Source organism: Rhinopithecus roxellana, chromosome 1 (assembly GCF_007565055.1).
Source record: "Rhinopithecus roxellana isolate Shanxi Qingling chromosome 1, ASM756505v1, whole genome shotgun sequence".
In the NCBI taxonomy this organism is placed as follows: Eukaryota; Metazoa; Chordata; class Mammalia; order Primates; family Cercopithecidae; genus Rhinopithecus; species Rhinopithecus roxellana.
Genome location: NC_044549.1, coordinates 191,619,401 through 191,642,008, shown reverse-complemented (window position 1 = coordinate 191,642,008; position 22,608 = coordinate 191,619,401). Strand labels below are relative to the sequence as shown.

At 44.2% G+C, this 22,608-nt stretch overlaps 1 protein-coding gene across 4 annotated transcripts in view; it reads left to right on the top strand.

Annotated features, from left to right (window-relative positions):
* The window catches only part of CAMK1D (calcium/calmodulin dependent protein kinase ID), a 183,577-nt gene that overhangs the window by 63,470 nt on the left and 97,499 nt on the right, over positions 1 to 22,608 (top strand). For 3 of the 4 annotated variants that reach the window (XM_030934918.1, XM_030934924.1, XM_030934922.1), the window contains exon 3: positions 6,506 to 8,126. The exons of the other annotated variant lie outside the window; for it this stretch is intronic. In XM_030934918.1, the coding sequence (XP_030790778.1) occupies positions 7,999 to 8,126 (128 nt within the window). In that variant the 5' untranslated portion in view covers positions 6,506 to 7,998. The remainder of the gene's footprint in view (positions 1 to 6,505; positions 8,127 to 22,608) is intronic. 4 annotated transcript variants of the gene reach the window in all.

Genomic DNA, 22,608 nt, shown 5'->3' with positions numbered 1-22,608 from the left:
GCAATGTGTGGACAATGCCTTTAGTTTATCTAAGTCCTGTTTTGGCTTTGGGGTTTCCATGAGATGCATTTTATCCTGAGGTTGGCGAAGTGCAGCACTAGGTTAACTTTGCTCCCACGAATTCCAAGGGTGTCCCTTGCTAACTGGCTTCTCACAGCAATGACATTTGAGGCCGGAATGGTCTGTCTGTCAGCACAGTACACAGTTGTGCACTGGTGGCTTATTGGTTAAAACAAAAACCAAAAAGAAATAGGGAGGGAATGCAGACTTGGATCCATGTTTGTAGAAATCTGAACAGGGAGAAAGGAAGAAAGGAGGGTTGGGGCACCCCTACGTGTCCTCCCTTCAGTTGCGGATGGATGCCCAGCAGCTCAGCGTCTAGACCTCAGCTGGTTTGTCAACACACCAAGTGTGGATCCTTTTGTCAGAACAGAATCCCTCAACAGAAACAGAATGCCAGTATGATTGATTCATAATAAAATGTGTAATTATCCAGTGGGCTCATGTTGACTAAGTAGCATCATCTTTCCCCTTTAGGCAAAAATACTTAGAAAGGCAAACTATAATCAGAAGATCGATTGGATGGATGGGATCAGAGCAGGAGGAGGCAATGGGGTTATGTTGACAGCTGGTGCCATCAGGCTATGATAGATGGTCTGGAACCCTCACCTCCACTGTGAGGACATCCCTGCCACAGCCCATGGTCACGGCGTGTAGCCAGGACTCTGCTTTCCCCGTGCGGTCCTGTGGAGCAGCTGCTGACTGGGAAGGGGGTGGGCTTCTCTAAGTCTCTTATCTATGATCCCCCTGCTGACCAACCCCACTGTCACCCCCCCACCCCCGTAGGCATAGGCATGTTATATCTTTAGAATATGAATCCAGACAACTGTCTACCTTCATACATGGCATAGTCCCCAAAACATGCACCCCTGTGCAAAATGGAACAGTACACTTACATGCTCCCAGCCCAGAGAGGTTTAAAAGTATATTTATATTTTTAATTATAATTTTAAAATAGAAAATATATTTATATATCTATAAGTAGGTGCATTAAGGCGAGGTGCAGTGGCTCACGCCTGTAATCCCAGCACTTTGGGAGGCCAAGGCAGGTGGATCACGAGGTCAAGAGTTAGAAACCAGTCTGGCCAACAAGGCGATACCCTGTCTCACTAAAAATACAAACAACTAGCTGGGCTTGGTGGCAGGTGCCTGTAATCCTGTCTACTCAGGAGGCTGGCAAGAGAATCGCTTTAACCCAGGAGGCAGTGGTTGCAGTGAGCCGAGATCACACCACTGCACTCCGGCCTGGGCAACACAGCAAGACTCCATCTCAAAAAAAATGAATACATAATAAATACATAAAAATAAATAGGTACATTGAATTACACACACACACACACAGTGTCTAATTATCCCTAGCTTTTTAGTTACCGGTTTTTATTGATACATAATGCTTGTACCTATTTATGGGGTGTACATGATGTGTTACTCACATTACTTCAGATATTTGTGTCTTCTATGTTGGGAACACCCCAAGTCCTCTCTTCTAGCTATTTTGAAATAGACAATGCAGTGCTGTTAATTAAAGTCCCCTACTCTGCTGTGGAACATTAGAACTATTCCTTCTATCTAACTGTATGTTTGTATCCATTCACCAACCCTCCTCAGATGCCCCCAGCACCCTTCCAGCCTCTGGTATCTATCATTCTACTCTCCACCTCCATGAGATCCACTTTCTCAGCTACCACATATGAGTCAGTCATCACAGTTCTTGATGATGTATTTCCCTATGCCTATAGCTTTTTGCTTTTCATTCTTTTATAACTAAATCTGAACATTGGCCTACCTAGAGTCCAGTGACCATCCAGTTGGTCACTTCTGTTCTATGTGATCAGTTCCATCTTTGTCTCTTCTCAGATGCATGACTACTGCGATATCTTCGTTTCTTATCACTAGCTACTTCAGATGCATATTATCATTTTCTTCTTTTAAAATAAACAATAGGAAAATGCCCCAAATATTCAACAGACAGTTGAACAAATACTGCTCTGTAGATGGATACAGCGATTCTGTGCAAACTTAACTTTTAGCTTGAAGTGGTTGGCACAATACAAGGCGCAAATTATTGGTGGGAAAGTCTAGCTTTTGCATAGAAAAGGTGATGTCACCATGTGATATAACATAGTATGCTGTGTTTTCAAAAATTAAATATACAAAAGTTAGGGAAGCTGCTAACCGCAATCAGATTATACTTGGATCTCAGGCGGAGAAGCGTGGGATGGCATTTGGCTTTTTTTTTTTTCTTTTATTTTTTGAGATGAAGTCTTTCTGTCACCCAGGCTGAGTGAGAGTGGTGCAATCTCAGCTCATTGCAATCTCCACCTCCTGGGTTCAAGCCTCAGCCTCCCAAGTAGCGGGAATTACAGGTGCGCACCATGACACCCAACTAATTTTTGTATTTTTAGTAGAGACAGGGTTTCACCATGTTGTCTAGGCTGGTCTCAAACTCCTAACCTGAAGTGATCCACCCGCCCCAGCCTCCCAAAGTGCTAGGATTACAGGTGTGAGCCACTGCGCCCGGCCCATTTTGCCTACTTTAATAAATTTAGTAAATAGTTATTGAATGCCTGCTGTGTCAGACACAGTCCTAAGCATCTATCAGTCAAGTTCTAATAAGGGGGAGCATGAGGGGACACCTACCTGGTGCCTTTATGATACCGCCTCGCACTTTATCTCTCTGAAGTCGTTTTGAAATCCCTTAGACCAGGGACTCTCAGCCTTGGTGCAGTTGACATTTGGGGCTGGAGAATTCTTTGCTGCAGAGGATTTCTTGTGTATCGTAGGATGTTTAGCAGCACTCCTGGCTTCCACCCACTAGATGCCAGTAGTATCCCCAGTCTCCAGACATTGTCATATGTCCCCTGCGGGGCAGAATCACCCCAACTTGAGAACCATTGCATCAGACCCTCCAGCTTTCTTTACTTTGCCAGAAAAATTTGCACTGGGCCTGCCTACTGTTCCATCTCAGTGCTGTACGTGTTGAGCTAATTTGTTCAAAAGCCTCAGAGTGGTGCATGGGAGACAGGCTCTGGGAGTGAAAATGTGGTTGGTTCATAGCAATAAGTATGTGCCGCGTCATGAGAACTTGTCACACTTAGTGTTTTGCACACCCAGCACCCTGCACCTTCTTTGCCCCATTCCTTCCCCCGAGATGAAGGCTGCGACTGCGTCATGTGAACTGGAACACTTCAACTAAATTAACAGTATGGCATCATGCAGAGAGTGGGCCTGGAACATTGGCTGAATTTTTTTAAACTATATTTCTGGAATTGAACTAGTATCTTGACCCAGTGTACACACTTAGCATGGTGTTCACTGCAATTCAAGACGAGAGTAGAGGCCAGGCTGCTACTATCAACCACGGCCCAGCTGTCAGGACCGTCTCATTAGAGCAAGGAGGGTAGCAAGGGAGTGGACTGGCAACACCAGATCCCGTCCGTGAGCAATGCTTCTACCCAGGTAAATCAGGGTATATGTATTCACTGGGGATACACCGTGATATTTTCTCATTTTAAATGTATTGGTCAGTGTTAAAAACAGAAGGCCGGCCGGGCGCGGTGGCTCAAGCCTGTAGTCCCAGCACTTTGGGAGGCCGAGACGGGCGGATCGCGAGGTCAGGAGATCGAGACCATCCTGGCTAACATGGTGAAACCCCGTCTCTACTAAAAAATACAAAAAACTAGCCGGGCGAGGTGGCGGGCGCCTGTAGTCCCAGCTACTCGGGAGGCTGAGGCAGGAGAATGGCGTAAACCCGGGAGGCGGAGCTTGCAGTGAGCTGAGATCCGGCCACTGCACTCCAGCCCGGGCGACAGAGCGAGACTCCGTCTCAAAAAAAAAAAACAAAAAAACAAAAAAACAGAATGCCATTACCTGAGAAATAGTCCAGTGATAATGTACATTTCATAGTCTTTTATTACATTTGGTTTAAAGTATTATTCAGCAGACATAACATCTTTTTAAAAAGCAGTCTTTCCATTGGTTTTGTAAGTAATTTTAAAAATTACATTTTGATTTTCAACATTTACTCCAATTTTTTGGTACAATTTTATAGCCAAGTTATGCTTTCACAGTGAACTATAAGGGAAATAATGAGGAACTCTTAACTGCTTGTTCCTCGTGGTTGCCAGGAAAATCAGTATAATTAGGCTTTCGTGAAAGCCACTGGATATTCCTCATAAAAAATAATCACCAGTATTCCCAGTAATATATTCAGTGCCGGGCAGCTTGGAGTAATGGAGACATCAGAAGAAAAATTGGTGAAGTTATTGTTAGCAGAACCACCTCTTACTCAAGGCAACTGTCTGAAGTTTTGAAGTGGTCTTTTCTCCTTCCTAATGAGAATAATACATGTACATTTTTCTCCATAAAAAAAGATTTTGACCAGCCCAGGCAACATAGACCCCGTCACTCCAAAAGTAAAAAAAATTAGCCAGGTTTACTGGTACATGCCTGTGGTCTTAGCTACTCGGGAGGCTGAAGTGAGAGGATCACGTAAGGCCAAGAGTTCAAGACCAACCTGGACGACATAGAGAGGCTTCATCTCTACTAAAAATTAAAAAAAAAAAGTAGCTGAATGTGGTGGTGCACACCTGTGGTCCCAGCTACTTGGGAGACTGAGGTGGGAGGATCGCTTGAGCCCAGGGAGTTCGAGGCTGCAGTGAGCCACGATTGCATCACTGCACTCCAGCCTGGGCAACAGGGTGAGACTCTGTTAAAAAAAAAAAATTGCAAAGAAAGAAATTTCAGCATTGAAAGATGTAGATACTATACTGAAATTATTAACAGGTGCAGTGTGTCATTATAGACCTGAAAGAAAGGGTGTATTTCATACTGAATTATCTGTATTCACAATGCTGAGGAGTTGAAAATTTCTTTTTCCCAGTAGGAGCTTCTCTTCTCCCATTCTCTACTGACCCCTTACAAAGTAAAAGCAGGATCCAAAGCTCATCAAACCCGTGTGTCATTTCAGCAAGCCGTTGACTCATGTTTTTTTGGTTCGATTTCTAGTTTTGTAGTGATTGAGCTGTCTCCTATTATATTAAAACATACAGTTTTGAAATAGGGTTCGAAAGACAACTTTTAATGATTCACAGACATTATTTGGTTTCTTTTAAGCAGGTAGAAAAAATACCAGCATTACCACTCACCTTGAATTTTGGCTTGATTTTGTCTAAATGGCAATATTTGATTTTTATACAGCATAAGAAAAATCGTCAGCTCTGGTTTATCTTACGCCTTTGCATCAGTGACAGTACCCACAGGGTGGGAATCTTATGCCGGAAAGAGGGATTTTAATGAGTAGACACTCAAGCCACCAGATGGCTCCCTTTGGTTTAAAAATCTCCACTGGGGGGAAATAAACGGACTTTTCCCAAGTAAATTTAGAATAATGCCCTAAAGTTGTAACGTGAGCAGGTCTTCAGAGTTTCGAGCTGAAGTTACAGGTTTAGGGTTGTCCGTTGGAGGTTTTGGTTTCTTCGTTGAATGATTTGAAAACAGGTTATGATACAAGATCTTCACGACGGTTTTACCACACGCATCATGACTTGGAATCTTCGTTGGCTCGTCTTGTTTTTTTCATTCAAAGTTGAAATGCCTCACCTCTTCTTTCTTTTTCTCTCTACTAACCATTTTCTGCTGAGCACACCGTACCTTATCAGTCTCATAACTGGGCCGCCTAACTCTCCCTAAGGCAGCACCGGGAGTTGACAGCCAGAGCATTTGTAAGTCGTGTGCTGCTCATCTGACTAACAGTCCCTGCTAGCCTTGCCTGCTTCTTTTGTATAGACCCCACTCTTGGGCACTTTCACATCTGCTAAGTCCACTGAAACCCGGTGGGGTAGATTCATCTCATCGAAAAGAAATAGAGATAAGGTATGACAGTTACAAGGTATGAACTTCCCAAAGGTTCTCATGGGAAGTTCCCCATTAAAATTGTTGAAGATGCACTGCTCCCGTCTGTAATCCCACACTTTGGGAGGCCAAGGCGGGTGGATCACCTGAGGTCAGGAGTTCAAGACCAGCCTGGTCAACATGATGAAACCCTGTCTCTACTAAAAATACAAAAATTAGCCAGGCGTGGTGGTGCATTCCTGTAATCCCAGCTACTTGGGAGGCTAAGGCAGGAGGATCACTTGAACCTGGGAGGTGGAGGTTGCAGTGAGCCGAGATCACACCACTGCACTCCAGCCTGGGTGACAGAGTGAGACTGTGCCAAAAAAAAAAAAAAAAAAAAGAAAGAAAGAAAGAAAAGAAAAAGAAAACTGTAAAAGAGTTTCCCTCATTTCATGAATGCACCACACTAGGTCTCTTGTGCAGACTCTCCTTGTATCAAAAGAAATCTGGGAGGAAACAGTCCCCTGGCTCCTGTGGGCAGGGGTGAGGCAGAAAGGAGTAAGTAGGCTGGATTCAGCAGGCTTCAACAGAATCCTTTTTTGCTTTTTAGGGTTAGAGCCACTTTGCACTAACCTTTCCACTGACAGAACCACTCACCAGGAAACTAAAGGAAGTCAAGAATAACCCAATGCCAGCACTGAACCACTGCGTCCCTGCCAGTCTTACTCCTCCTTCTTCAGGGAGCACTTTTTACCTGGAAAGGCTGTTTCACAGTTATCCTAGGGTGAAACCTATGGATAACCCTCTTTTAGCAGGTGTAGGGGCTAGAAAATAATTGCTCATCGCATCCCAGCCTTTGGATTCCAGTCCTCTGGGAAGTGTGGCTGAGAAGTCAATATGGGGGGTCAGTTGCAAGCAATCCAGCTCAAGTTTTAGCACACAGAGGAATCACCTGAGGATATCACTGAAACAAAGGATGCTGAGCCCTGCCTTCAGAGATGCTGATTCAGTGGGTCTGGGTGGGAAAGGGGCCGTGAATTTGCATCTATAACAAGCTCCCAGGTGATACCAAGGACTGGTCCAAGGACAACACTTTGAGTATCAAGACCTTTAAGAAGTTGCTCCTAATCCCCAGCTGTTGTCACTGGGAAGGAGGGATGCCTTTGGAGGTGAACAACAGAGCCACTCAAACCATTTTCCATCTGAACCACAGAGGATTGGATGTCACTCGGGACTCATGACTTGAATTAGGGTATAAAATAACCCAGCCTGGTCCGTCTGCAGAATTCCTCGTGAAGAGTCACTCTTGGGGTATCAATGAGAGAAGAGGCTGTGCATTGGAGCAGCATGGAGACAATGCACCTCTGGTTTTAGGCCTTCATTTATGGATGATTTTAGACAGTCCCATTAAAGACACAGTTCCCTTGAACTTCACAGAAATGCTGAGTGATGACAAACCTTGGCAGGTCTGTGACCAGTCTCCTCCAGCAAGTTACTTCCAGGCATTCCTACTAATCTTTCAACCCACCCATTGCTTAAGGGTAATAAGATCTACAGGTGACATGATAGATAAGACTGTTGACACATTCTTTAATCTCAGCTAAGCAAACAGAGACTCATTGTCCCAAGCCGGTGACTGGCCCAGTGCCCTGAATGTCTTAACAGAGTTTGACAGGGAAATAGGAGCCCTTCAACCCTGTTTTGAGAATGAAGCTGCAATGGTAAGAAGATTATTTTTCCCTCTCAAAGGACCCCGAAGAATCAACAGATTCAAGGGTTTTCCTCTCCACGGTAAGGAGGCTGTTCTTGGCAAGTTACTCTGAGAAGCCTGTTGTCCTCCCTCAAGTCACTTCAGCCTTAGAACTGAATTAACTGCAGGCCAAGGACATACATGAACCACGTGAGTCATTTTTCAAAAGCAAATGACAGGGCACCTGTCTTCTGGAATTGGTGAGTCCATTCAGTGGAGACTCTTGGCAAAGCTTAGTGTGAGATGATATAAATAGGCCCTGACCTGCGGGGCTTGTTGTCCTTGGGTGAGGTAGAGGCATTTGTACACAAAAAATCACAAACTGGCTAAACTGTGCCACGTGATTAGCAAACATGCTCATGCCCAATCAGCAAGATCTTCATCGTCAAGGGACTAATGTCTGGAGAAGCTTGGCTGTATGGAATAGCATGGCCATTAGTCTCATAGCCTGTTGTGGTTCCCCGCACATTTCAATTACTCGGTAAGTAATTTGAGACCAGTCACAGGCTTTTTTCTCATATAATGGACAGCCTTGATGAGGGCTAGCAATTTCTTCGCTTCTTGTTCCAAATACATCCAACTTATAAAAACACCTTCTGGAACTCCACACAGGGAAGAATAGGATTTAATCACAGGAAATGTATCGGCAGGCTGTGCATTACTCAATTTAGCACTGTTGGGAGCAGGTTAAAATCTGGGATCCATGGTATTAGATGGCTCCAAGCTTCAAAATTTTGTGTTGCTTTCACTGGCTACCATCCACCATCCATCCATCCATCCATCCATCCATCCATCCATCCATCCATCCAAAAGTGTTTACTGAGCATCTACTAGGTGCCAGGGCCTTTGTAGGCATCAGGAATATAGTAGTGAACAAAATAGACCAGGACCCTGTGCTCACGTAGCTTGTTACCTAGTGGAGGGTAACCCGTAGTAACAGGTGCACACATGCATGAACTAGGTGCCTCCAGATAGTAATCATTAGGCCACGTGGCTCAATGGGAAATGACTGCGGGGAGATGAGGGTCACGTGGACCAGTGCCTCCTTTGATAGACAAGCACTGGTTACGGACATGGCCCTAGACTCCAGGTGTCAGAATTGCCACTGTAGACCTAATATCTATAACAGAGGATTTTTGTAGGAGTTACTGAAACCCCTCACTGCCTTCTAAGTGCAGCAGGCTCTATAGCTAGAGGGGGCTCTGTTTCCCTGAGTGAGGTAGCTTTCTGAGGTCTCTTTTATAAGGGCATTAATCCCATTCACGATGGCTCTACCCTCATGACCTAATCACCTCCGCAGGCCCCTGCTCCTAGCACCATCACCTTGGGTGTTAGAATTTCAGTACATGCATTTTGGGAGACAGTCCATGGTAGACTTTTTAAGATAACTCCAGGCCAGGCGCAGTGGCTCACACCTGTAATCCCAGCACTTTGGGAGGCCGAGGTGGGTGGATCACAAGGTCAGGAGTTCGAGACCATCCTGGCAACACAGTGAAACCCCATCTCTACTAAAAATACAAAACAATGAGCTAGGCGAGGTGCCGGACGCCTGTAGTCCCAGCTACTCGGGAGGCTGAGGCAGGAGAATGGTGTGAACCCAGGAGGCGGAGCTTGCAGTGAGCCGAGATCGCGCCTCTCACTCCAGCCTGGGCGACAGAGCGAGACTCCATCTCACAAAAAAAAAAAAAAAAAAAAAAAAAAAAAAAAAGATAACTCTGAATAATTTGAAAAGGAGTATAAGTTTTAAAGTTATCCCCAGAAGTTATAGAAATTTGCCCTTCAGCATCCTCATCTGTAAATGGAGAATATGATACTTCATAGAGAAGTTACGAGGAATTCTTAGCCAAGCACTGGGCACACAATAACCATCTGGCAAATGTTGGTTTCTTCCCCCTGGCCTACCAAAGGATTTGGACCAGGTCAGGTCAAAGGTCCTTACCATTTACACTTGAAGCTGTAGGATTAAAATCCCTGTCCTAACAGAGTTTCTAACGTTAAGGCAGAAACAAATGTGAGGCATGGATGGCCCTGATCACTAAAAGGGATGTGATCTGTTGGGAACTACTTGGAACAAGAGTGAGAAGTAGAAAAGAGTAAACAGTCAGGAAATGTGATTTAATAAGTATGTGATAGAATATTGAAAGTGATAATTAGTATATCTCTAATGGAAGTATAATCGGTGCTCTTGGGGCACGTGGAAAATGGTGTGGGCTGGCATTTGAGTGTAGATGGGAAAAGGTAGAAAGGAGGGTGTTTCCAGTTCCACATGGGAGGAAGAACTGTATGAACACAGCATGGGGAAAAGAAGAAATGGACATGAAAAGGCTAAAGTCCCAGGTGTCAGGTGGTGTGTTTGTGTATTGCAGGCCCACAGGTCTTAAAGCAATCTCATTGAGTCACACTTAATTAATTTAGAATTTATCATTATTTAGAAGGAGACAAACTACAGTTTGGGAGAATTGAGATTTATTAGGTGTTTGAACGGTCTGAACGGGAGAATTGTAGAATTTTTGCTTTAAAAGGAAAAGATGTTCGACCTCTTCCACGTAACAGATGAGGCGTCAGCAGCTCACAAGGTTAGGTAGCTTCCCTGACCTCACACAGCTGGTTAATGACAGAACCCAAACTAATTAAATCCTGCATTTCCCTGCATCATTTTCAGGGCATCTCATCTCAGAAAAGGAGAGGAAGATTATCTACTTAAGGAAATAAACTATTGAAAATACCACAGTAGTGTTGATTACGTAAAGGCATACAGGAATTGCAACACGGCACACATGAACCTGCATCTTTTGCTACTGTGTAAGCTCATCACTAATGAATGAAAGCAAGACCTCCAAGAGGCAGAATAGTTACTATGTAAATTGAAAGGAATTTTTTTCTATTAAAATACGTCATTAATAATTGCGTTTATATCCTTGCAGTAGATTAAAACTCCATTAGCAGATGTTTTTTATTTTTTTATATTTATTTTTGTTGTTGTTGTTTTGACACTCTGTCACTCAGGCTGGACTCCAGTGGCATGATCTCAGCTCACTGCTACCTCCGCCTCCCAAGTTCAAGCAATTCTCATGCCTCAGCCTCCCGAATAGCTGGGATTAGAGGTGCAGGCCACCATGCCCAGCTAATTTTTGTATTTATAGTAGAGACGAGGTTTCACCATGTTGGCCAGGTTGATCTCAAACTCTGACCTCGACTGATCCACCCACCACGTCCTCCCAAAGTGCTGGGATTACAGGCGTGAGCCACTGCACCCGGCCTCCATTAGCAGGTTTTTAAATGTATTTCTATCTGTTTGTCTTGGGCTGCCTTCTGTTTTAACAGAGTGAGGAAAAGGGCATCCCTGTGCATGGAGAAAGGTTTGTGTTCTGGGGCTTTCCAAGTCCTTGAGTGGGTTCTGGAGTCACTAAGGATAGGAGTCACCACACTTAGAGGAGTTTTGCTTGTGCACAGGTCTCATCTGCTTTGGATTTACTACACCCATCAGTCTGTGTCCTCTGGTATAAGAATGGAATGTGATTGCTGGACAGAAGCAAAACCTTGTAAATCCACTTTAAAGAAAGCAAATGAATATATCCCTGTTGTCCTAGACACTGAGAAGTCCTCACATTTAAATGGCTGTTTGGGAAAATATTCATACTTTGAAGAACTAGACACGAGGCAGCCGCTGTCTGAGCTTCATAGGAAGGAGATGCTTCTTCTGTGTGAATGAAATAAAATCCAGCTCAGGGCAGCCTGACTTCTGTGGGCCTTCACTTGGGTCTAGGCAGCCGACAGAATGTGATCCGTCTGAGTTGGAGGCTGCAGTGAGCTATGGTCACACTGTTGCACTCTAGCCTGGGTGACAGAGCCAGACCTCATCTCTTAAAAAAACAAACAAAAATGTAATCCATCTGTGTCCCAGTGTCTGCCACCTGAGATGTTTGACATAATTGTGAAAAAAAAAAAAAGGCACGTTGCTTTCAACCACATCTCTTTCAACAATCTAAACTCCACAAATGGTAACAAATGGTAACCAGGCACATCCGTCTAGTATTTTGCAGCAGAAGCAATGCTCCCACTGTGTTTCTGCTTAGCCGTGTGGACTGGGGACAGCTGGAGAACCCTCAGATCCGCAGTCCTCTGTAGGCTTAGCTTGCAGATCCCTGCCTGGTACCCGGCCACATTGCCACAGGAGCCAGTAAGAAAATAACAGCAGGGGCACGTTGTCTGCCATGGAAATCAGCACCCATGGAATGCATTCATATTAGGCTGATGCAAAAGTAATCGTGGTTTTGCCATTACTTTTAATGGCAAAAATTAAAAGTAATGGCAAAGACCGCAATTACTTTTGTACCAGCCTAATATATTCTTACGTGTGAAAGTATTTGTAGCTTCTTTCCATTAAACTCAAAAGTAGGGGGTTTTCTTCCTCAACAATAAAGGACATCAAAGAGGTAATTTTCAAGAGAAAGTGCAATGTCAACTCAAATATGTGAATCCAAACATCATTTTTTAAAAGATGATTTAGCCAGAACAGCTAGTAATCTAACAAACTTTAACAGGTTTCTTAAAAAGTCATAAGTACGTTGAAACCCCGTCTCTACTAAAAATACAGAAAAATTAGCCAAGTGTGGTGGCGGCGCCTGTAGTACCAGCTACTTAGGAGGCTGAGGCAGGAGAATGGTGTGAACCTGGGAGGGGGAGCTTACAGTGAACCAAGATCGCGCCACTGCACTCCAGCCTGGGTGACAGAGTGAGACTCCGTCTCAAAAAATAAAATAAATAAATAAATATTAAAATTTAAAAATAAAAAATAAAAATAATGTTAGCTATGCAGGATTCCCACAATCCCGTTTTGTTCCACAGCCATTGGCCATAACAGTGAAATTTTGGTATCAAATGTTGCACATATTTAAAATTGATATTCCCCCAGAAAGAATGTTTTTCATTTGTTTTTCTTTAAATCTCATAGTTTTCTTAATAGATTTATAGGCAGCACTTGAAGTTTTTAAAATATAATGAATACTAACTTTTCTACTCTCCCCACACATCCTAAACACATTGAGAAGAAATTCTCATAGGCAGGCCTTTCAGTATTTTAGCCTTAGCCATGTGTCATATGCCTTTTTTTTTTTTTTCTAGCCAATAAATAGTTAAGATTTTCACTTAGGTGGCCAGGCGTAGTGGCTCATTCCTGTAATCCCAGCACTTTGGGAGGCTGAGGTGAGTGGATCACCTGAGGTCAGGAGTTCGAGACCACCATGGCCAACATGGTGAAACCCCATCTCTACTGAAAATATAAAAATTAGCCAGGCGTGGTGGCACACCCCTATAATCCTAGCTACTTGGGAGGCTGAGGCAGGAGAATTGCTTGAATCTGGGAGGTGGAGGTCGCCGTGAGCCAAGATCGTGCTACTGCACTCCAGCCTGGGCGACAAAGCGAGACTCCATCTCAACAACAACAGCGAAAAAAAAAAGTTTTACTTAACCTGTAAAATGGAACTGATGACGTGGTAATGTTACGAAGGGAATACTGTAGTTAAGCGGAAAGCTGAGTTACATATTGTCAGCTTTAATCAGACCTAGTTCAGCAGTAGAATTAGAAGAGACGTGTCTCAGAAAATAATTCTACCGAAGTCATGACCAGGACATGCTATCACTGTTACTAGTAATTATTTTTATACCTGCTGTATATAGTGCAAGGCTGTGCTGAACGCTTGTATAATTCATTAAATTCTAACACTAGTTCCATGATGGTTGAAGAAACTGAGACTTGGAGACACGGTGACTTGCCTCAGTGACGGAGCTTGGATTTGCTCGAATGTCTTCCAGATTCTTCAGCCCACAACATTACCTACTACGACTGTGATTTTCAAACATGGGTCAGAGTTTTGAGTTCTCACTTTCATTTAAACCAGAATAGCTCATTTAAAAAATGCTTTGTGGCTGGGCACAGTGGCTCACGCCTGTAATCCCAGCACTTTGGGAGGCCGAGGCAGGTGGATCACAAAGTCAGGAGATCGAGACCATCCTGGCTAACGCGGTGAAACCCCGTCTCTACTAAAAATACAAAAAATTAGCCAGGCGTGGTGGTGCACTCCTGTAGTCCCAGCTGCTCGGGAGGCTGAGGCAGGAGAATGGCATGAACCCAGGAGGTGGAGCTTGCAGTGAGCCGAGATCGAGCCGCTGCACTCCAGCCTGGGCGACAGAACAAAAACAAAACAAATGCTTTGCACGTGTTTGCGCATCCAGGTGATAATTCATTTGAACTCAGCACCCTCAGCCCCCTGTGCTCCAGCTGCCCAGGGCCATGGTGAGGAGTGGCTGTGTTCAATCCAGGCCTACGGCAAGCCATGCCCATGGTCACACCCAGACTCCCCTTCCTCATCGTCCTCAGCCTGCTCAGCCCAGGGGCTCTGTAGCGTGCATGGCACATGTGCTGATGGAGGCTTGTGGCTCATGGAGGCCAAATAGCCAGGAGCTGGGGCTTTACTGTTTTGTAAAAACTCATCACCTGAGCAAGGGAAGCAAAACTAAGCCTCGTTTTGATGATGCTAGGCTATAGCTTAAAGGTTTCTGAAGACTTTAAAACAATCTCTTTCAAGTCCAGAAATGTTAAGAAGGTTATGACTCAAAAACATCAAAGCAGAATGGATTTGTGGATCTGAGGTTAAGTAATCATTCAGGGCAAAGCGGGCATCACTGGTCTGTGCTTATATAACAATATTTCTTACTAGTTTGCTTCAAGAAGCCTTTTTACTGATAGCATGTGACTGCCTAAGGAATTTGTGTTTTGACAGCGTTTCTGTACTGTGATTGTTAATAATATGCACTGGCCTACTATGTTTTATGGAACAAGCACCATTGTTGGGTTGATAAGACATTCGGAGACATAAGTTGCAACAGACAAGAGTGTCTTGTGGGCACAATCTTTCATATCACGGAGGTTCCTGGAAAAACACCACAGCTTGAAACACAACCGCAGAAGTGGAAGGAGGCAAAAGTGGAAACCCCTGGTAAACCCATCAGATCTTGTGAGACTTATTCACCATCACAAGAATAGCACAGGAAAGATGGGCACCCATTATTCAATTACCTGCCCCCCACCCGAGTCCCTCCCACAACACATGGGAATTCTGGGAAATACAATTCGAGTTGAGATTTGGGTGGGGACATAGCCAAAGCCTATCAATCTGGTTCACAGCAACAGTGAGGGGCAGTGGGACTAGCATCCGATAGGTTCATCTAGAGCCTATGATTACAGTGCAGGCGATGGAGGGCCCTCATTTGGGATCTTCACTCCAACACTTACATCTGACAAGCCACTAAGCCCCCTCCTTCTCAGTTTCCTCGTCTGTTGAATGGAGACAATAGTTCATGCCTCAAAGATGGAGCAGTTCTGAGGGTTAAATGAGATAATGTACAAAAAAATGTTAAGCATGCTTCCCGGCATATAGCGATTACGATATACATGATGTCACTCCCTGGTCCAAATCTTTGTGTGAGACCCTGTGCCTCCAGTCTGGAGCAAAGTGGCAGTTTACCTTTCTATTCTTATATGGCATGATTTGTTTTCTAAATAAGGTTTATTTGCCTCCTTTTCTGAGCCTTTGTTCCATAGTAGTATGTAGGTAAATTGGAGGAGGATGAGTCATTCAGGGTGAAGCTAGACAGATATTCTAACAGCTGAGAGAGACCAAGAAGACATCTTCCTTAGTAGCAGTGAAGATGGAGATAGAAGGAGAGAATAGTAATATTTTAAGAGAGAAACTGCAGAATGAAAAACGCGAGTTAATGTTGGGTGGGGAGTCATAGACAATCTCCTAGGTTTCTGGCTTTGCTGACCAGGTGGGTGACACTGAAAGCACAGCAGGAAATTTTCAACACTTCCTGGCATAGAGCAACTTCTTTAATTAATTGGATTTCCATCAGACTTGGCAATAATCAGATCATGGGCTCATTTCATCAATCCTCAGTGTTACTCAGGATTAACCATTCCACAGCGTGTACAGCCACAGAAGAATTATAACTCCAGGTAATGTTCTAGAAACATCAGAATTAAAATGCCAGCCAGTGGCTCTTCATTCAGTAAATTTCATTTATGTTATGCCATACACCCGAATCCAATTTGTTTTGAATGAGCGTGCGTGTTAGCATTTCTTTGAGCTATTTGGCTCAAATGCTTCAATGGTTCCTGAATTGAATTCGGTTTTTTTGGCCAAAGAATTGAAAATGTTCATTTTATTGTAAATTTCAAAACCGTACTTATCTATTATATATACAGTCATTGTATGTACACTCATTTTCTAAATTACTTAGCAGTTCTTGAAAGACCAGAGATTTCAAGGCGAGATGATCACATCGTAAGCATCTCCAAGACTGTGGATGAAGGCCCCTCTGGTGGGCTAAATCCTAGATCTCTTGCGCTTTCCCTGAGCAGTGGTTTGTGTTAAATTATAGACACAGGCCGGGTGCAGGGGCTCCTACCTGTAATCCCAGCACGTGTGGAGGCTGAGGCAGGTGGATCACTTGAGGTCAGGAGTTCAAGACCACTTTGGCCAACATGGTGAAGCTCTATCTCTACTAAAAATACAAAAAAAGTAGCCTGGTGCATGCCTGTAATCCCAGCTACTTGGAAGGCTGAGGCGGGAGAATCACTTGAACCCAGGAGCTGGAGGTTGCAGTGATCCGAGATCACACCACTACACTCCAGCCTGGGTGACAGAGCGAGACTCCATCTCAAAAAAATAAGATTAGACACAAACCTCTTTGACTTGGCTGTATCCCTCTTTGACTCTGATACTAGAAAAATCTCAGAACTGTGTTTGTGACCCGCTTCCACCAAGTCCGGAGAACTTCATGGCCTGACTTTGGGCACCAACCTCTCCCTACTTCTCATCTTAGATTTAATCCTCTCCTTAGCCCAGTTTTTCTTACTTGTATCAAATTTGCTTTCTCTTTCTGTGTTATCTGCATCCTTCCAAGCTGCCTTTCAGGCCTGCTCTTTGGAACAGAGTTGGGCAGAAAAAGTAGCTCATTATTGGTGGATTTGGGCATTTGGACAGGTCTCTCCTGACACCTCGAAGAGTCGCTGCCACAGAATAAACAGTCAGTAAGCATTTGTTAAAATGGTAAACATTTGCTTGTTTCCATCTGTGCAATGGAGATGTGATTCCAAGCATTTGCCTTGCCCGAAGTACCGTAGAATAACAGGATATGAATAGGAATAATAATGGCTAGCCTTTGTCAAGTCCTTTCCCCGTGTCTGCTTTTCATAGGTCTTATTCAGTCCCATAATGATCCTGAGAGATAAGCGCAATAATTATGACCATTTTACAGATGTGAGTTTAAGAAAGGAAAGTATGTTTTTTTCAATTCGGGCAGCAAGAAGCGAAGGAGCGAACCTTCGGTCTCTTCACGCCGGCCCAGCGATGCCGTGTCCAAGGGGCAGTGATGGCAGAAACCTAACTCTCCAAAAGAAGCTGGTCACTCTCACCTCTAGTGGTACCAACCCTCTCTCTGTACCAGACCCGATGCTGAATGTCCTGCCGTGACCTTGACGTAAGGAACAGCATGCTGAGATGTGGAGCTGGCAGCCTGGCAGGTTCTAATCCCCAGAGAGTTATGGGGTGGCACAGTCAGCATCTTTTTTTTTTTTTAAGAAATAAGAAATTAAGAAGCTGTAACCCCTCCTCGCCCTCCAGATATTCCATTGCTGTGGGGTTGAGAGATGGCTGGCACCACACTCAGATCGCAAAGGAAAGGGAAGGATAAGCTGATTTTGATTGAAATTCCACTGTAGGCACATGGAGGAATTTGAACATAGCGCTGAGCCAGTGGATACTGTGGCTTCCTCTGGTTGAGACTTGGCACTGGCTGCAAGGCCCTGCTGGCAGAGGGAGCTCATGCAGGGGACAGCCAGATCTGCAGCAAGTTTTGAAATGTGGCCTTTCTTCATCCAGAAATTGCCATCATGGCGCCAAACGCCAGGACTTCCAGAGAGCCTCTGATGGTTGCTCCAAGCAGTCTATGAGTTTCTTCCCCAGGGAGGAAGACCACACTCACTTTCTTCCTCTCTCACCTCCCCTCAACTTCTCCTCTTCTCTCTTATGGCACGGCCCTGCCCATGTGTCCTGTCTCCTGACACCACCTTCCCCTCAGCGTCCCCAAGGAGTGGTCATAAGAGCAACATGTACCGCCAAGTGGCCTTGCCCCAGAGGCGCGGGTCTCTGGCTGTTGACTAGAGAAGCATCGTAATTGTGTTCAGCTGGGTAATTCTATTCGGCGAGTTCTAGTAAGAGTAATGTTGAGAATTTATTAATTTTTTTAAAAGCAATTTATTTCTAGAAGTGCAAAACAAATTATAATATCATTAAAAGTTTTCTGGCACTTCTTAAATACAATTTGTGTTTTACAATTTTGGAAAATATTTTGATACAAAACCCAACAGAGAATACATGAAAAATGAATTTAAAAATCAAGTTCATATGCTTAGGTAGAAGTGCCTGCTGTATGCATTTACTGGGATATGATGACACGATGTACCTCCAAACTTTTTTTCTTCCTCCAAAACATTTTCTTGCTCCTGTATTGCTTCTCTTGATGAATAGCACCATCATCTCCCTGGCCTCTCTCGCCAGAGCCAGCGTGGTATTTAATTTAGTCAAGACTCCTTTGGTTGCCAGTGAGAGAAAACCCATCAGGAACTGGCAGAACTGAACATCTGTGTCAGGGACAGACAGCTCTTGTGTTTCTCTCTCCCCATCACTCTCTGGATCTCTGGTCTTCTCTTCTCTGCCTGTTAGTTCCTTCTCTGCTCCCTTGGAGGAGCTGGACCACGGCCACGAGTTGCTTCAAGGTTGATTCATTCTAGCTTAGGGACCCCACAGTGAGCGTCCCTTGACCAATCTCAGTGTGAGCAGCTGCAGGGGAGGGCACGAGGGTGTGTAGCCTGAGTCCCAGGGGCCGGGGGCTGGACAGACACACATCAGCCTCTCTAACACTGCCCCTGGGCCTTCCTCCTACCCTTGCCCCCATCCATCAGCTTCTGCCTCTGACCTCTCTCTCCTCAGGGTCTTCGCTTTCTTTCCCTCCCTGTTGTTCCTGTCCTGGACTGGCCTTGACTCTCTTTCTGCTGGCTGGGGGCAGCAGCCTCTTGACGATTTCCATACCCCCATTATTTCCCCTAACCTATGCTTCACATCAGAAGGATCATCCTAGACAGAAATTGAACATGGGATATTTCTGCCCAAAGTGCTGTGTCTCTGTCATCATTAGAATGAAGTTCTGAGTCAGGCGCCTTCCTGACCACCTCAGGCTGCACTGCCCAGTGACACAGACTATCTGGTATTCCCTAGACCCCTGCCCTCTTTCCTCCGAGCTTTGGAGTCTGCTGTCCTCTCAGCTTGCAAAGCCACACCGCACTTTCCCCAGGTCCCGGCTGAAACCTTCCTTGGCCTGGCCTCTTACTTCTGCCTGTGACCTTACCAGCCTACCCACTGCTCTGCTATCCCATCCCTTTAACACTTCTGTTCTTGGCATTGTGTATTGGAAATGTTCATTTGTATCGTTGATAATTATCAATAATTGTGATATGACTAAATCCTAGATTCTACAGTCTCTAGTCACTTTGGGGCAAAGGGGACATAAGCTACGAGATAAACACAAGTAAATATAAAATACTCTTAAGAATGCCTGCTGTAGCACCTAAAACAAACACGAGTCTATTGAACTCATATTCCAGTTGTATAACATGAGACTACTATACCATACATCAAAGTAAATTCTAGATGGATTAAAGAATAACTAGTCATAAATTCACAAAATGTATAATAAGTTAATAAAATTGTAAAATAAAATAATATACTAGTTAGTGTAAAATCAAAGATTAAATCACAAAATCTTTGGGAAGAAATATTTGTAAGGTCTTTGAAACAAAGACCCTTCCTCAAGAAAATAAACAGTGAAGGAATGTGTGGACAAATCTAAATACCCAATAAAATAAAAAGCCTCTGTAGGTGACAATGCGTGGAAAATATAATTAAAAGATAAATATCGAACTATGAAAAATATTTCAGAAGTTATGATAGACCCCAGGATTAATATCCTTATACCATAGTAAGAGCTCATAAGAATTTCTGTCAGTAAGAGGACATTTTAACCTTGTGTAACTAGTGAATAAGAGATGCAGAGAGTCTCGTAGATTAATCGGAAATGAAGACTAAAATAAAGCGAATGGATTCTCTGTTGGACTGTTGGTGGGAGTGAAGGGCACGCAAGCTCTTTCCTATCAGTCATTTGTCCAGTGCTAGAATTCTTTTTCTAGGAATGGCATCATCCAAAATGTAAATAAAGATATTTATGCCAACTTGATCTGTTCATTTTTATTTATAATAACAAATATCCACAGGGAATATATCATTAAAAATAAATTATTCTGGCCGAGCGCGGTGGCTCACACCCATAATCCCAGCACTTTGGGAGGCTGCGGCGGGTGTATCCCGAGGTCAGGAGATCGAGACCATCCTGGCCAACACAGTGAAACCCCATCTCTACTAAAAATGCAAAAAATTAGCCAGGCGTGTTGGCTCACACCTGTAGTCCCGGCTACTCGGGAGGCTGAGGCAGGAGAATCGCTTGAAGCCAGGAAGCAGAGGCTGCAGTGAGCCGAGATCGCACCCCTGCACTCCAGCCTGGGCAACAGAGTGAGACGCCGTCTCTAAATAAATAAATTAATTAATAAAAATAAATTATTCTAACCACACGTAAGATTATGCAAACTTTAAAATTACCTTAAGAGATATCTATGAATGTTGGGAAACATTTGTAATATAACATTACTTGAAAAGTTTGGCTGGGTGCGGTGGTTCACGCCTGTAATCCCAGCACTTTGGAAGGCGGTGGATCGCTGGAACCGAGAAGTTTGAGACCAGGTTGGACAATATGGCGAAACCTTGTTTCTGCAAAAAATACAAATATTAGCCAGGCGTGGCGGTGTATACTTGTGGTCTCAGCTCCTCAGGAGGTTGAGGCAGGAGGATCGCGTAAGCCCAGAAGGCAGAGATTGCAGTGAGCCATGATTGCGTCCCTGCACTCCAGCCTGGGCAACAGAGAGAAACCCTGTCTCAGAAAAAGAAAAAAGATTAATATGAGATGAGATAGATACTGCCCCCTGCCGCCGAGACAGAGCAAGACTTGGCTCACTGTAACCTCGGCCTCTAGGGATTAAGCAGTTTTCCTGCCTCAGCCTCCGGAGTAGCTGGGATTACAGGCGCATGCCACCACACCCAGCTAATTTTTTATTTTTTATTTTGTATTTTCTGTAGAGACGGTGTTTCACCATGTTGGCCAGGCTGGTCTCGAACTCCTGACCTCGTGATCTACCCGCCTCGGCCTCCCAAAATGCTGGGATTACATGAGTGAGCTACCACACCCGGCTGAGATACATACTTTGATCTCAATATAACTTAGAAAAAAGAAAAGAAAAGAAAACAAGATTGAGAGGATAAAGGCAAAATATTAATTCTGGGTGCCCTTTGGTGGTGGAGTTGGGGATGACATTTTAGTTTCGTGTACTTTGTATACATTCCATATTCTCTGTACTGAGCATGTGCTATTTGTAATCGGAAAATTTAAAAGACCCGTAATTGTATGGTGCTCTCCCGGCCTCAGTTCACGACAGCTCAGCTACTCACCCATCGAATCATTTTTCTTTCCTGTGACCTGGTTGCCTTATCCTTAAAATGAGACCAACGATAGCTTTCCTGTGAGAAGCAAGTGGAATTTGTACAGTTGCACAAATATTTTTGAAAAGGCAAAGATTTACAGCAGTAATGAGTTGGACGATGGTACTACTTATGTCAAATATATTTCCTAACTTGTAAAAATAGTATCTGAGGTAGGAACCGAGTAGTTCCCGTGTGCTGTTTCATCCCATCATCTGGGATATTATTTCTGTCTTCCTTTTGTGCATCTTTCTGTCTGTGCTCAGCTCCTCCCTGGGGCCTCACCTCTGCCCTCTGTTTGTGCAGCCCTCCCCGACATCCCCTGGTGTGGCTGCGTGGAAAGGCACCCAGAGGCCACCCCATGAAGGAAATGCACAGAGCTTGTTTTGTAAATAAATGACTGTTTCGTGGAGGTACCACATCAAGGGAGAGAGTCAAGACCAGAAACTGGGAGATGGGCCAGGCACAGTGGCTCACGCCTGTAATCCCAGCAGTTTGGGAGGTGGAGGCATGTGAATCACCTGAGGGTAGGAGTTTGAGACCAGTCTGGGCAACATGGTGAAACTCCATCTCTACTAAAAATACAAAAATTAGCCAGGCGTGGTGGCGAGTGCCTGTAGTCCCAGCTACTCAGGAGGCTGAGACAGGAGAAGTGTTTGAACCTGGGAGGTGGAGATTCCAGTGAACTGAGATCGTGCCACTGCACTCCAGCCTGGACAACAGAAGGAGAATCCATCTCAAAAAGAAAGAAAAGAAAAAAAAGAAAAGAAAAGAAAGGAAAAGAAAAGAAAAGAAAAGAAAAGAAAAGAAACTGGGAGATGGAACCAGAAAGGTGGTAGGATGGACCAATGAGGCTAGAGAAGCTGAGGGTTTGAACAAGACACAAATAGCTGAGCCAAGGCAGTTCAAGATTTTGGGAGGCAGTGCCTCTTTTGGAGATATCTCTGGTTTTTTGTTTGTTTGTTTTGGTTTGGTTTTTTGTTTTTTGTTTTTTGTGTTTTTTTTTTTTTGCATAGGACAACACATTCCCTAGTACTGGGTACTGAGTTGAACCTAGCATAACAGAAGTGGTCACTTACATCCCTTTGGTTAAGAACTTTTTAGTGCACTACCAATATTCACCTCATGTGCCAGTGGGAGTTAATACTCATGAGCTAACCTGAAATTTCTAATGAGATTTGGAATTTTCTTAAGCAAGGCAATTTCAGATCATTGGTGGTTCCTGAACTGCCGAAAGGAAGGGGATTTTCCACATCA